This window comes from Nannospalax galili, unplaced genomic scaffold, assembly GCF_000622305.1.
Source record: "Nannospalax galili isolate Female #2095 unplaced genomic scaffold, S.galili_v1.0 scaffold406, whole genome shotgun sequence".
Classification (NCBI taxonomy): domain Eukaryota; kingdom Metazoa; phylum Chordata; class Mammalia; order Rodentia; family Spalacidae; genus Nannospalax; species Nannospalax galili.
Window position 1 is genome coordinate 3,297,078 of NW_008357033.1, and position 15,000 is coordinate 3,312,077.

Consider the following 15,000-nt stretch of genomic DNA (forward strand, 5'->3'; position numbering starts at 1 on the left):
ATTCAACTGTAAACCTAAAAATTTACCTTCAAATTTGAAAGACATGCATCTTAGCTCTGGAAATTGTTATTGAATATGTCAATGCTGATGTAATGAAATGCTTCTTCTAAGTACGTGGCTATTAAATAAATAATTTTTTTAAAAAAAGAATTAGGAATCAAGGAGATACCATTAGAAATTCCTTTTACTATAAGAGAAACTGTATCATGTTATGTGAACTCAATTATAACAAAAGATACATATTAAACCTGGGGCAACCACTAATAGTTTTTGAGAAAGACACACGATTAAAACAGTGGTTAATTTTTATTCTCAATGTGACTGGATTAAGAAATACCTATGGCATTATTAAGGCACACCTTTGCATGTTTTAAAAGCATTTCTAAGGAGCATATTTACTGAGCAGGGAGATCACCCTGAATCTACAAAGGATCATCTATCTCCTGGGCTAGGGTCCCCGACTGAATAAAAGGACCAAAGGAGAAATTCAGCTGAGTGCTGGCATTCCCATCTTTCCATTTCCGATGCACTGAGATGTTAGGAGTCCCAGTTGCACACCCCCATAATCATAAACTCCTCTATGTCCTCCTATCCAGGTTGGACTATACCCTCTCAAACCATGAGCTGAAACAAATGTTCCTTCCTTTAAGTTGCTTCTCATCAGGTATGTGGTCACATGGATGAGAAAATACAAAAAATTAGTAAAAAAATGGAGTTTATTGTGATAAACCTGGCCATGTGGTTCACAGGCCTTTATGATAGGCAGGGGGAGTGTGGAAGAGTTTGGAGCTGTGGCTAGAGAAGCCCTAGAATGTTGCAAGCAGAGCTTAATAGGCCATTCTGGCAGGAAAGAGGAAGACCAGAATGCTGAAAGAAATGTAGACAGTAAAGATTGTGCTCAAGAGGCTTTAGAGGGGACCAAGAGCACTTAAAGAACTGGAATAGAGGGGGCTAGAGACATGGTTCAGTGGTTAAGAGCACTAGCTGCTCTTGCAGAGGACCAGGGTTCAATTCCCAGCACCCACAGGACAGCTAACAAACACCTTTATCACCAGTTCTAGGGGATCTAAGACCCTCTTCTGGCCTCTGGCATTGCATTCATGGGAGCACTTACATACAATGCAGGTAAAACACACATACACATAAAAGAAAAACAAAAATGTTTTAAAAGCCATTCATGTTATATTCTAGCAAAGAATTTGCACTCCAAGTCCTGAATACTTGAGTCTGAATTTTAAAATAATGGACTAATCTGTTCAGTGGAGGAAATCTTATGATAGTGTAATATCCAGGTTGTGGCATGACTATTGCTCAATGCAAGTATCCAGATTTATAGCAAGATATCAGCAAATAAAATGGAAAGATCTGACAAATGTGCAGTTTCACAAAAAAAAAAAGAACTTGAACTTGGGTGGAGGGCTGTGGAGAGAAATGTGTGGTTTAGGGAGGAAAGGCTCTTCAACCACAGTACCACCACAGACTAGGGATGAACCTTGCAGCTGTTATTCCACTCACATAAAGATCAAGTGGGCAACATGAATGCATGGAATGAGAAGTTGGGACAGTAGTCAGGCCTAAGGATGAAGGAGGCAATGACTGGGAAGGGCGTATGGAGATTCTGGAATGCTGACAGTGATCTTAGTGCAGCCATTTTCACTTTGTGAAAATTCACCAACCTATATATAATATACCTTTTTATTTTCAATGTTATTCTTTGCTTTTAAAAATGAAGCAATTAAACCAGGCGTGGTGGTGGTGTATGCTTGGCAGAGGCAGGCTGATCTCTGCGACAGTGAGCCCAGCCTGGTCTACTTAGTGAGTTCCAGACCAGCTGGGGTTACAGGGAGACTCTGTCTCCAAAACACAGAAACACAACAACAAAAAAGAGGCAATTCCGTATGTGCTAATCCAAGGAAGAACTCCAAAATCTGTGGTTAAATGATGATACCAACATTTTTGTGGTTCCATGACTGACCATAATACGTCTGTAATAATAATCACAATGGACCCTCACTGAGTTTGACTACCAGCTAAGGTACTGTACTAGGCACTTCACATGCGCTCTATCATGTACCTCAAAAACATGAAGTATGTAGGATTATAATCCTTACTTTATGAATGAGAAAACTCAAGTGCAGAGATAAAGTGACTTGCCCACAGCTACTCTGCACAAAGTTGAAAAACTAGAATGGCAGACCTCTGTAGACAATGTTTACCACCATGCTATCACTGGAAAGATATGCAAGAAACTGGCAATAGTGATGCTTCTGAGAAGGGGACTGGGAACTAGAAGACAGGCAAGAGAAAGGCTGACTTAACACAGCATTCTCCAGGTACCTTTTGAAGGAATTAATTTGTGTATCTTAACTATAGCCAAAAAGAGATTAGTTAAAATTTTCTTTTTATACTTTGTATAACTACACAGACATGCCTCATCCAGAGGATAAGCATAACTCATTGTTTTATTACATTACCTGATTTAGGATGCAAAGCATCACACTGGGCATTGTACATGTGCACAAATTCTTGGTGCCTTTTAATAAGCTGCTGTTTATTTCCTTGAACAGATAATCCATGCTGTTTTAGCTTTTTCTTTAAATCACGATCAGAGAGCAAGTTATACACAGTTTTGGGCAGCGGCTTCCTTTTGTGAACAGAACTGAAAATGAAAAAAAAAAAGATCTCTGAGCATTATGTAAGTTATTATGTTCAAATAAAACAGTAATTTACCCTCTTAAGATCTGACTGACTATAAGAGCAGTAGAGCCACTAAGATAAAAAGAGGAGGAGCCAGGCTTAGTAGCCCATGCCTTTAATCCCAGCACTCAGGAGGCAGAGGCAGGTGGATCTCTGTGAGTTCCAGGCCAGCTGGGACTACAAGGAGACCCTGTCTCAAAAAGACCAAATTAAAAAGATAAAAAGAGGAGGGTAGGGGTGGGGGCAGTAAAAAGCTGGGGAGGTGAAAACAGGAGGATCCCTGAGGCTCACTGGCCAAACAGCCTAATCTAACCAGAGCTCCAAGTAATAGTGAGAGACTCTATCTCAGAAAACAAAGTAGACAGTCCCTGAGGGATGATACTAAAGTTGATCTCCAGCCTCCACATGCATGCTCATATACATGTGCACTCCCCCAACAGAAACATGAGCATACATATATATCCAAAGAAAACAGGTAGGTAAGAAAATAGAAAGCCAGACAGATGAGAAGGGTCATCTTAAGCATGCAACTGGGTAGTTCAATTCTATGGACAATCAGGTACATAATAAGTATATTTTCAAGGTGGTCTTTACAACTGTAATAATTTCAAAATGACAACAGCAAATAGGAACTTTAAGAGAAAAAAAAAAAAGCAAAAGACATTCACAGACTGAGTTTACAAAGGCTTCCTAAACGTCAGTGAACCTCAGAACTATCTGGAAGAGTTTGTTTAAATGCAGATGTTTGGTCCTTTTCTCCACAACACACATCCAATACAGTGCAGGCCTGAAGTGGAAACTGAAAATTTTCACTTTCCACAAAATTCTCCAAGAGACATCTGCTGCAGTTGTCCAAAGGTCATACGTACAGAGCTACTACAGTTAAGTATAGATAAAACATCTCCACAAACCAGCTGGGTTATTTCCTGGCTAAATTATCTGTTTTCTGTTCCTTAGTAAAGTCTAAATACTAACAGAAATAACTACTTACCTGTAAAAGGACCTGCAAATCTCAATATAGTATATTTTCTCAAAATTGTTCTTATAATGGCAGCCAATTGGACACTACAAGACTGAAAAAAATTATGGAAAAATAAAACCACAGTGGAAAGCAACAGCTGTTCTTTCCACAGGAGTTTATAACAAACACAAAAGGAAGGTCAATTCATTAAGTTCCTACCTGAAACATTTATTTTATCAAGGAGAGATAATTAAGTTTACAACTATGGAATTCTAATAAAGATCTGTAGTGATGACTGACATTCACAATGAAAAGCATCATGAAAGAACAATTTCTATCAAGAATTTGAAACTATGAAGTCAGAGAAATGTTTCCCTGAATATAAAATGGCATCTTTTCTACATGATTATTGAGAATGATGTATTGTGTTTCAGGGGCCTCAGAATCAGGACATCAAGAGAAAGAGGTATGTTCTGAGCCATTAAGGAGACAATTTTATATAGGACAGGTTAAGGTTGTCACCCATACCCAGGAGTTGACCTTTTAGGTGCTATAAAGGAGACTGAAAAGCATAGAGACTCTTCTATGTGACCAAAGCCCAGGTCACAATATAACTAAAAAGATTCAGCTCAATGCTTCCCCAAGTATGTTTGACCAATTTTGTAAGAGAAGAGTTATGAGGACAAAAAGACCTGGAGTCAATTGGCAGACCAATTGGCAGAACTCAAGTACTCTGTGGAGCCAGACTTGGAATACTATTAGAACTCAAACTGAACTACACATGGATAGTATATCTTTGGACATTTTTTTTTCCCTGTCTTTTTGAGACAGGGTCTCCCTGTAGCCCTAGTTGGTCTGGAACTCACTATGTAAGCTGGCTTTGAACTCACAGAGATATGCCTGCCTCTGCCTCCGAAGCACTGGGATTAAAGGCATGTGCCACCACACCTGGCTTATGGATAGTACGCCTTTGAATAAATCAATAGAACTAACTATATTAGAAAAAATATGACAGATACATCCAGGAGAGTGCAATCCAAACAAGATTATCACTGTGGATTTCTCATTCTTGGTTTCTCCACTTCCAACCCATTCTTTGGGGACAAACATTTATGAAGAAAAAAGCAGGTTATGAGTCTGGCTTACAAGAAATAATCCCTGGGACTATCTAGTTACATTTATTCCACATTCTCCTTTACTCGGCAATGTAAACATCTAAATTTTATTCCCCTCAACAAACTCACCCACAAGGAAGGAATACTGTGAGCACAAGACTGTCCCAGATTTGGAATCAAGTGTGACCTCTATTGAAAGTTAATAGCGCATCACTATGCTTTAACATTAGCCTTTGTAAGTTACAGCAACAGGAGTCTGTTCCTTGGAACCTCCATTCACTCTACATTTACTCATAAAAATTAACAGCATTTTACCTTTAATCATTAAAAATAGTAAAATGGTCCTGCTTTATTAACATACTTTTTGGAGAATACTCTTCCAACTCCTTAAAAACAGATCAAACACAAGGGCCCATCATTCTATTCACATCCACTTTCCAGACACCTCGTGTCTGTTCCATGTATCATCTGACAATGGTAGGACAGACTGAAGATTTGACCCCTATTTTTAAAGTATCATTCTCCCTCAATCACGCCTTCCCTAACTGCATCTCTTGTCACCAGACTCAAACTTACAACTTCTACTTCCTTATTGTCTTCATTACCCACTGATTCCTGAATTCCTCACAATTTAACTTCAATTAAAATTCCAGTCCTTGAACAACTTATATGTATAACAATACATATAGGTGGAGTGATTTAAGAAATTGTGACTTTAATGCATAAAGGCAGCAGAATAGCATAGTAGTTTGGGTACAAATATTGACCTGAAAATTTATTAGTTCTGTCATCTCAGTGGTTTGGAAGGAAGGTCCTTACATTTCATACATACTCTTTGGCAAGGGAGGAAAAACCAGGGCACAGGGATGGAATGTGTCGATATGTGGACCACTTACCTACAACTTTTCTATAGCCTACACTGCCCCTGATTCTCTTGCCTCAACTTTCTGAGTGTTGAGATCACAGGTATGCACCACCAGGCCCAACTAAATATACCCTTTTGTACCATTTTTATAGAATATTATATATAACTGCCTATTCAAACAATAAATTTTTGAAAAAGCTCAATTTAAAGGCTAGGTTCAGCAATTTAAAGGCTCTGGGTTCAGCACCATATACATGCATTCAAATATATGTTTGATTAAAGTTACTATTTAAAATATTAATGTTTTAGGGGCTAGAGAGATGGCTCAGCAGTTAAGAGCACTGGCTACTCTTGCAGAGATCTCTGCAGGTATTGCACAACATGGCTGCACTTACATATATGTAGGCAATATACTCATACACATAAAAAATGTTTTAAAAAACTATTCTTTACTATTTTTATTCTTTTATGTGTATGAGTGTATTGCCTACATGTAGGTAAGTGCACCCGTGTCATGCAATGCCCATGGAGGACAGACGAGGCCATCGGATCCCCTGCAACTGGAGTTATGGACAGTTGTTAGATGCCATGTGGGTGCTGGGATTCAAACCCAGGTCTTCTGCAAGAACAACCAGTGTTCTTAACCACTAAGCCCACTGAGCCATCTATCTCTCCAGCCCCAAGGAAAAAAAAATTTTTTAATATATTAAAAAGCCAGGCATGGTAACACACTCCTTTAGTCTCAGCACTCAGGAAGCAGAGGCAGGCAGATCTCTGTGAGTTCAAGGCCAGCCTCGTCTACATGGTGAATTCCAGGCAGCTGGGGCTACAGGGAAACCTCCATCTCAAAAAGACAATATATATAAATAAGTTTTCATTGTTTATGTAAATATTTATCTTAAATAACCTAAGGACCAAAGAAAGATTTTTACATGTTCTATACTGAAGCAAGCTATCATAGCTTTCTCTGGCCAAGGCCTTTTATGGTAGTTTGAGAATTATAAGAAGAAAATAAGTTTAAAAAAGAAATTAAATTCTAAGCCACGCAAACATTCAGCACACTAATTATATATGGCAATGTATGCACTGAGGAGGAGGGGAAGGGGATGGAGAGGTAACCACATAATTAAAGGAAAAATCAAGCAGGAAATGAAACAGGACAAAATGAATCCTAGGTGTTCAAGTTTGTAAAGTGCAGAAGTGCCTAGCTAAAGCAGCTCAACACTTACGCTCAACCTTCTCACCTTCGGAGGCTTTCGATCTTCTCTTCACGTGACAAGCAGCTGTCTAGATGCTTATTAATGTGATTTTCTGGAACATTAACCCCGCAAACAGGACAAGCCACTGTGTTTTTTAAAAAGAGAGAGACTTCATTAACTATAGAAAGGGCGAAAATAACATAAGCTAGAATTATCAGCAATTAGAAAAAGAGAGTCTCAGCTTAATAAGCACTTACAGAAGCCCATGAGGGCAAGGAGAGTGAGGCAGACTAATTACCAGCTACACTGTGGAACTCACACATTGGAAGTCCAAAGCAGAGACTGCAAGTAAGTTTGGGAATTACTTAATTAGAAAATGCTTTGGTTATAACTTTTCTGCCAAGATATCACCAAACCCTAAAACTAATCGTAAGCTTTCTCAAGCCCTAGAAGCCACCCTCACATAGCACAGAAGCCAGCATGGTCTATATAGTAAGTCCAGGGAGACCCTATCTCAAAAAAACAACAAAGAAAGCGGTGACAAAGGGAGGAGAGAAGGCACAGTGACTGCAGTCTCCAGGCCTGCCACTCCTACCTTAACAGAACACAGAATTTCATCTATTTTATGTTACAGTTCATTCTATGACTTCATTTGGTAAAAAGAAAAATTCTTCAGGGGTTGAAAAAAAATGTTTATTACTGTTCACTATCAAACTAGAAATACAACAGCAAAAACTGTCAGTGAAAGATTGATCACAGTTGAGAAATGGTAGGAGACACATACAAACACAATTTACAGACCAAAACTACTAATTCCAACTTTTCTAAGTTTCATAAACAGCTTTGAACTGTGAGTTGTATGGGTTTACTAAGGACAAATATTCTTAGTAAAGGACAAGGTAACAGAGGATTTGGGCTTCCTAGGTCACTACTGATACCATAATCCTGTCTCTGTCACCAGACAACTTGGCCACTCCAGCATGAAAACATGCAAACAAATGGGGATGTGTGTTTCAGTAAGTATTTATCCATCAAAACTAGTGGCACACCAGATTTGACCTCTCGGTTGTAGCCTATCGTCTATGGGTATACTCTAGGAAGAACAAGTATCAGCTTGGCTAGAGACAGATCCTGGGAGGGAAGGCTAAGCGATAAGACAGAGCTGCTGGAGTCTAGGTCAAGTGCCCAAAGGCTTTAAATGACAGAGCAGCATTGAGGTGTTCAGTGGTATACTAAAATAGAGACCTCTTTAAGATTAGTCTGAACTGGATAACGGGAGAAGGGATTTCAAGCTGAAAAACAGAAAGCTACTTCTACAGGAGAAGTATGGAGGAATCAGACCATTTCACTTTTATAGGAATCATCCTGATGTCTATTCTGTGAGAAATACTTACCTCTAAGCACTGACTACATGAATGTCCAAGACTGCAATAATCTAAATCAGGCTAGCGCTAATCTGTTCCTTCCCACCCACCCGCTCAATAGTGCGCCATCAGTTCTTACATCATGTAGATGAGATCTCCTTAAGTATAAAAATGCATACAAAAACAGCTTCCTACCTTTAGTGTCTGGTTTCACAGTGGATGTTGAAGGTGTCACAGGACCATTAGCATCTGAGGAACTAGGTGCCATCTTTCCTACAAAATTTATCTCTTTGGTCTCAGTAGACGTGCTTATCTCTTTTTGAGGGCTGAATTTGCTGTCATTTTCTTTTTTCAATAACTCTGATGTACAATCACCAGCTTCTCTGATCAAGAACTTGTCCATTAACCTGCTTCCCTGTTTGACAGGATGGCCAGTGGCTCCAGCAGTTTGTACTTTGACAACTTTCTTTGAGGTGGAAGACACAGGAGATATGGGTGGTGACTCTAAAGCAAACTGCAACAGGCGAGTCCTTGAAACACACACACACACATACACACACACACAGAAACAACAGATAATTAGGATGTCAAATTATATATAAATGACTGATCTACAAGAGGTTTTCCCAATTAACACTTGTCTCACTGAAACACAGATCTTCCACATAATCACAACCAAACTAAAGAATTTTTTTTTTCTAAAACAAAAAACAAAGCAATACGAGGGCTGGGCACAGCTCAGTGGTAGAATGCTTGCCTAGCATGTGTAAGCCCAGGGTTCGATCCTAAACACTACAAAAACAAATTAAAAAAAGCACTAAATCTGATTTGAAAGGTAGTTACTATGACTATGAAAGGAATTTGATGGGTTTTAGGTTCTAGCCACTGAGTAAAGATGATATGAGACTCACTCTACAACAGGTGAGTAAAATCTAGAGAAATATATAAAACAACAGTTGGTAGCACTAGAGTACAAGAACATAGAAGTGTCATTCCTGAGAGAGAAAAGACTAATGAGTGACCCAATATTCACCAAAGATTTTAACTGGAAACACTTTCTGGGATTTGGATATTAAACTAACATCCAAACAGGAAAAATGATCACACTGGCTAGTGAGAAAAGAGCACAGTTCTGGGCAAAGGTGGTGAGGACTCAGGGGAAAGGATATTAGACAGATGGAAAGGATACTAGACAGATAGAAGTCTAAGAAGGAAACCCCATAATTTGCTGAAAAATTCTCATCCACAGAGTCATGTCCAGGGTATACAAGCAGAACAAAACCACGGGGGACCTGGGAGGAAAAAGATACTGGAGAAGTGAGACGTGGAGGTCAGCATTGGAAAGTTGTTGAACTTGAGCCCAGCCAAAGTGGAAACACCCTCATGAAGACCATGGAAATTAAGTCATAGACACCCTACCTTAGGAAAAAGGACCATACTGTATGTGCACATGCATGTATGTGCATGCATACATGTGTATACATGTGTTAGTCTAAAATAGACTTCATCAAGGCACCAAGGCTTGGCCCAACAAAAGAGCTACATCCCCAAACCCCTTAAAAAATCTTAGTGGGCAAAGATTTTTAGGCAGGATTGAGGGGCATTAACAGAGAGGGGAATGGGACAGGGGAGAAGGAAACAGAGGAGGGAAAGAGAGACTAGACTTCATCAAAACTAAGGCACTGGCAGGTTTGATGGCACAGTTCTATAATCCAAGCACTTGGAGGTGGAAACAGGAAGAGAAGAAGTTCAAGGCCATCCTCAACTACACAGCAAACCTGAGGTCTGAGCTACATGAGACCCTGGCTCAGAAAATAAACAAAAAAATTTTAAAACATCTGCTCATCAGAAAATGAAAAGGCCAATGTATTACTTTCCTCACTGCTGTAACAAAGCAACTTCAGGAAAGAAAGGCTTATCTTGGCTCACAGTGTGAAGATACAGCCCATCACAGTGGGAAAGGCATGATAGCAGGAGCAGGAAGCAGCTGTCACAGCACCTCTGTAGTCAGGAAGCAGGAAGAGGTGTATGCTGGTGCTCAGCTGGCTTTCTCCTTTTTATTTAGTCCAGGATCCAAGCCTTGGGGATGGTACAGCCCACATTCAAGGTGGATCTTCCCTCCTCAGAGAAACCTTCCTGGAAACCCCTCAGACACACTCATAGGTGTATTTCCACGGTGATTCTAATCTCCTTTTTCTCTTATTTATTTTTATTTTATGTGTAAATGCACCCATGTCGTATAATGCCTGTAGAAATCAGAAGACAATGTTGGATCCCCTAGAACTGGAGTTACAGATGGTTGTTAGCCAGCATGTGGGTGCTGGGAATCATATCCAGGTCCTCTTACAAGAGCAGTCAAGGCTCTTAACTGCTGAGCCATCTCTCCAGCCAGGTGATTCTAATTTCAATTCAAGATGACAATGAAGGTTAATCACCATAGTCAGTCACAGACAGGAATGAAAACACTACAATATAGATCTTGGGCCAAAGCATATAAAAAGTTCCTGACAAATCAATAACAATTTTTAAAAACTGAACCAAAAAAAACTGGAAGGATCTTCAAAAAGAATAAAAATACTCAATAAACACATAAAGATACATTATGCATCAAGAAATGCAAATCAAAATTAAAATGAGTTACCATTTCACATCCAACAGAATGCTTAAAGACACTGAAGTTCCAAATATTAACCAGGATGTGGGGCAACTGAAACTCCCAGACATGCTGAAGGATTCCACCTCACTGGGAAACACAGACTACACACAAGTGTGCAAAGTGAAAATAATCTCACTGTATCAAGAAATGAGTAGGCAAGCACAATGTGCATACCCACGTGAAATTTGAAAATGATGTGTTTAATGGAAACCTGGGCATTGGTTACCACTAGGGCAGGGACTGAGCAGAAGCAGAGTAAGAAAATTTTCTAAGGCAACAAAAATGTTCTCCCCCCGCCCCCACTTTTTTTAGAGAGGGTCTCACTAAGCAGCTCTGGCTGGCCTGGAACTCTGTGGACCAAGCTGACCTGGAACACACAGAGATCCACCTGCGTCTGCTTCCAAAGAGGTATGATTAAAGCTACCATGACTGGAACAATGTTCTACTCCTTGATTGTGACGGTAACCATACAGATGTTAGCATATTTCAAAAACTGGTGATCACTGGGTACTGAGGCATATACCTATAATCATAGCATTTGGAAGACTGAGGCAGGAGGATAGCAAGTTGAAGGACAGGTTGGGCTACATGAGATATAGCCTTGGGGGGTGGGGCTGAGCATGGTGGTGCTGTCTGTAATCTAAGCAGTGGGGAGGTAGAAGCAGGAGGATCAGAAGTTCAAAGTCATCCTCAGCTACATGATGAGCTCAAGGCCAGCCCAGACTAAATGAGACCCTGTCGCAACATACATACACACAAAGATTTAGTGCTCAAAACACACACTTGCTATATGTGTTGCATTATATGTTAAGTTTTACCATTTTTAAAAATCAACAGATAGTAGAAATAGTAACAATCTAAAGAACCTCAATGACATACTAATCCTAAAGGTGAAAACTAAAGACTGGGAATACCAAATGCTGGAGAGGATATGGCGTAACTGGAACCCTCATTTTGCTAGCTGGCGTATAACCAATTCTAATCATTGAGAAGATTTAGAGATACCAGCAAATAAGCCAGAGGGTAAAGGCTCCTGCCACCAATCTGACAGTCTGAGTTCCATCCTTGGACCCACATGGTAGAAGGAGAGAACCAACTCCGGTGTTCACTTGTGCAATGTGGCATGTCCATGCTCACATATGCATGTGCACGCACTCACATATGCATGTATGTGCACGCGCACACACATACAGTAATAAAATGTAACTTTAAAAATTAAAAATAGATACCAAACAATAAATAAGCAAATGACTACCCTATGCCCTAGCAACCCACAGTTCTAGGTATGAACTAAGTGAAATAAATGCATGAAGACATGTACAAGATGTTCACAACAGGGCTGATAAGATGGTTCAAGGGTTAAAGCACTTGCTGCCCAATCATGAGGATCTAAGTTTGAATCCCCAACACCCATATAAAAAGCTGGGCATGACTATGCACATGCTTATCATAACCCCAGTGCTGTGAGAGGGGGGAAAGAGGAGGATCACCGGGGCTTGCTGGCTGCCAGCTTAATTCCAGTTCAAGAGATCAATGCTGAAGAGTGACAGAGCAGCATACCCAATGTTCTCCTCTGGCCTGCATACCTGCACACACATGTGCAAACACACACACACACACAAATAAATGCATGCATGAACATGTATGCTGTACTAAGCAGTTGTACTCACACAAAAACTATTAAAGAATCCAAGCTGGGCATGGTGGCACATGCCTTTAATCCCAACATTTGGGAGGCAGAGGCAGGTGAATCTCTGTGAGTTCAAGACCAGCCTGGTCTACATAGTGAGCTCCAGGCCAGGTGGGCTACAGGGAGACCTGGTCTCAAAAAGACAAAAAATAAATAAATAAACAACAACAACAACAAAAAAAACTATAAAGAATCCAAATTACCTATCGATAAGAAAACAAAAAATGGCTACAATAGAAAATTATAGAAAAAGATCATAACGATGATCTATTATTTCATTAGATTTCCATTTCTCTATAAGTCCAAAATCAATAAAACCACCCTCTTCAATACTCACACCACCTAAGGGTTAGCCGCTTCACTGGACACAAAATGTTATAAAAAGAGACAAAGTAATGAAGTTCTACAGAATTCACAAAGTTATTTACATCAAGATGTTCTGTTTCGTATTATAATTAATTGCCATTCACAATCTGAAAGCTTGGCTTCTCTTAATAATGTCTTGGGACTAGGAAAAATAGCTTATATTTTAAAATGAATAATCCCAAATGAAAGCAGGCAGGCAGATGATTAGAAGAATCAAGATGGACAATAAACTGTAAGTGTTTAAGTTAGGTGCAAGGTGGGGACCGGCATGGGTTCATTATACTATCTTCTCTACTTTCATGTATATTTGAATTTCCAATAATAATAATAATAATAATGGAAAAGAAAGAAAAACTAAGCCAGGGTGGAAACAAATGCCTATAATCTCAGCACTCAGGGGGCTGAGACAGAAGATTCAAATTCAAGGCCAATTTGGGCTATATAGCAATCTAACAAAAAGTATGAAAGGAAAGGAGAAAGGAAGAAGAGGAGGAACAGAAGGAAAGAAAATCAGGATGATTTAAAAAACAACAGCAACAAAAAAAAATAAACAGCTAAGGATCTTGGTCTTAAAGACAAAGAAATAATAATTAAAAAAAATAATAGAACCATAATTTTTAAGTCTCTTTTCCTTCCAGTATCTAGATGTGGTACAAAGAGGGTTCTGAGAACATCTTTCCTTTCCTATAACAAAGGGAAGCACACACTAGTTAACCAATAGATGAGATGGTCACTGATGAAACACTTCCCACTGTGCAGAGTAGTCCTTTCAATATCCTGAAGATACCTTTTTTGTTCTTATTCCACAATTCAGATGAATTCAGTTCCAACTCTCTTACTTCCGTGCATGCAAATAAAGGCCATGGCAGCTAGTAGCAGTGAGGCCATGATAAAACTATTCCCATGGGGCTGGAGAGATGGCTCAGCAGTTAAGAGCAGCAGCTATTCCTGCAGAGGACCTGTGTTCAATTCCCAGCACCCACATGGTAGCTAATAACCATCTATAACTCCAGTTCCAGGGGAATCCATGACCTCTTCTGACCCCCACAGGCATTGCACAATACAAGTGCACTTACGTGTAGGCAACACATGCATACATATAAAATTAAATATTTTACAAAACTATTCCCAGGACTAAAATTAAAACTCATTAATTTAAGCACCAGGTGTGGTGGCACATGCCTTTAATCCTAGCACATGGGAGGCAGAGGCAGGTATTGAATCTCTATGAGATGGAGGCCAGCCTGGTCTACAGAGCAAGTTCCAAGTCAGCAGGAGCTACAAGTCTCAAAAAGACAGCCTCCCCTCAAATTAATTCATCCAAGCACTTCCCACTTTTGCAGGAGAAACACAATAGAAAACAAAGCCTGTACTCATGAAAGTTACACTACAGTAATGGGAAAGAGAACAGGCATACACATTACATGTGAAAAAGTACCCTAATACAACACAGTAGCATTAGGGAAGTAGCTCAGTGATAAGATTTCCTAGCACATGTAAGGCTGAGGGTTTCAACCCCAGCACTGTGAGGGCAGGGGGGAATGCAGATAAGCATGAGGAGACAAGTTAGATATCTTTTATAGCTGGTCACTGAAAAGCTAACCTACAAAAATACAGTTCATGGCCGGAAGTGGTGGTGCACGCCTTTAATGCCAGCACTCAGGAGGCAGAGGCAAGGCAGATCTCTGTGAGTTCAAGGCCAGCCTGGTCTACATAATAAGTTCTAGGACAGCTGGGGCTACAGGGAGACCCTGTCTCAAAAAGACCAAAAAAAAAAAAACAGTTCAAATTAAATGGTGGTCTAAACAGGAGGCCACGTGGGGAGACACTGTTTCACCTACAAATAACAGCAAGCACAAAGCCTAGAGTCAGATGCAGTTAATATGGTGACAAGAAGGCCTGAACTGAATAAAGGAGGAGAGGGAGAACATCAAGTCTGAGAGGGATCAAGTGACAGAGCAACCCAAGGACAGACATGGGAAGGACTTGGGATCTTGCTCAAATGAGATGGAGAATACCATAGATTGGATGTTAAATATTCCCCAGAGGCCCACAAGTTAAAGGGCTGCAGATCTTCAAGAGATGGG

The 15,000-nt window shown here is 39.9% G+C and overlaps 1 protein-coding gene across 3 annotated transcripts in view; it reads right to left on the reverse strand.

Moving 5' to 3' along the window:
• Window positions 1-15,000, reverse strand: part of Rad18 (RAD18 E3 ubiquitin protein ligase) — a 117,677-nt gene that overhangs the window by 82,734 nt on the left and 19,943 nt on the right. For all 3 annotated transcript variants that reach the window (XM_017794794.2, XM_029557102.1, XM_008854811.3), the window contains exons 5-7: window positions 8,397-8,731; window positions 6,883-6,982; window positions 2,475-2,659 (exon numbers count right to left, since the gene is read on the reverse strand). In XM_017794794.2, the coding sequence (XP_017650283.1) occupies window positions 2,475-2,659; window positions 6,883-6,982; window positions 8,397-8,731 (620 nt within the window). The remainder of the gene's footprint in view (window positions 1-2,474; window positions 2,660-6,882; window positions 6,983-8,396; window positions 8,732-15,000) is intronic.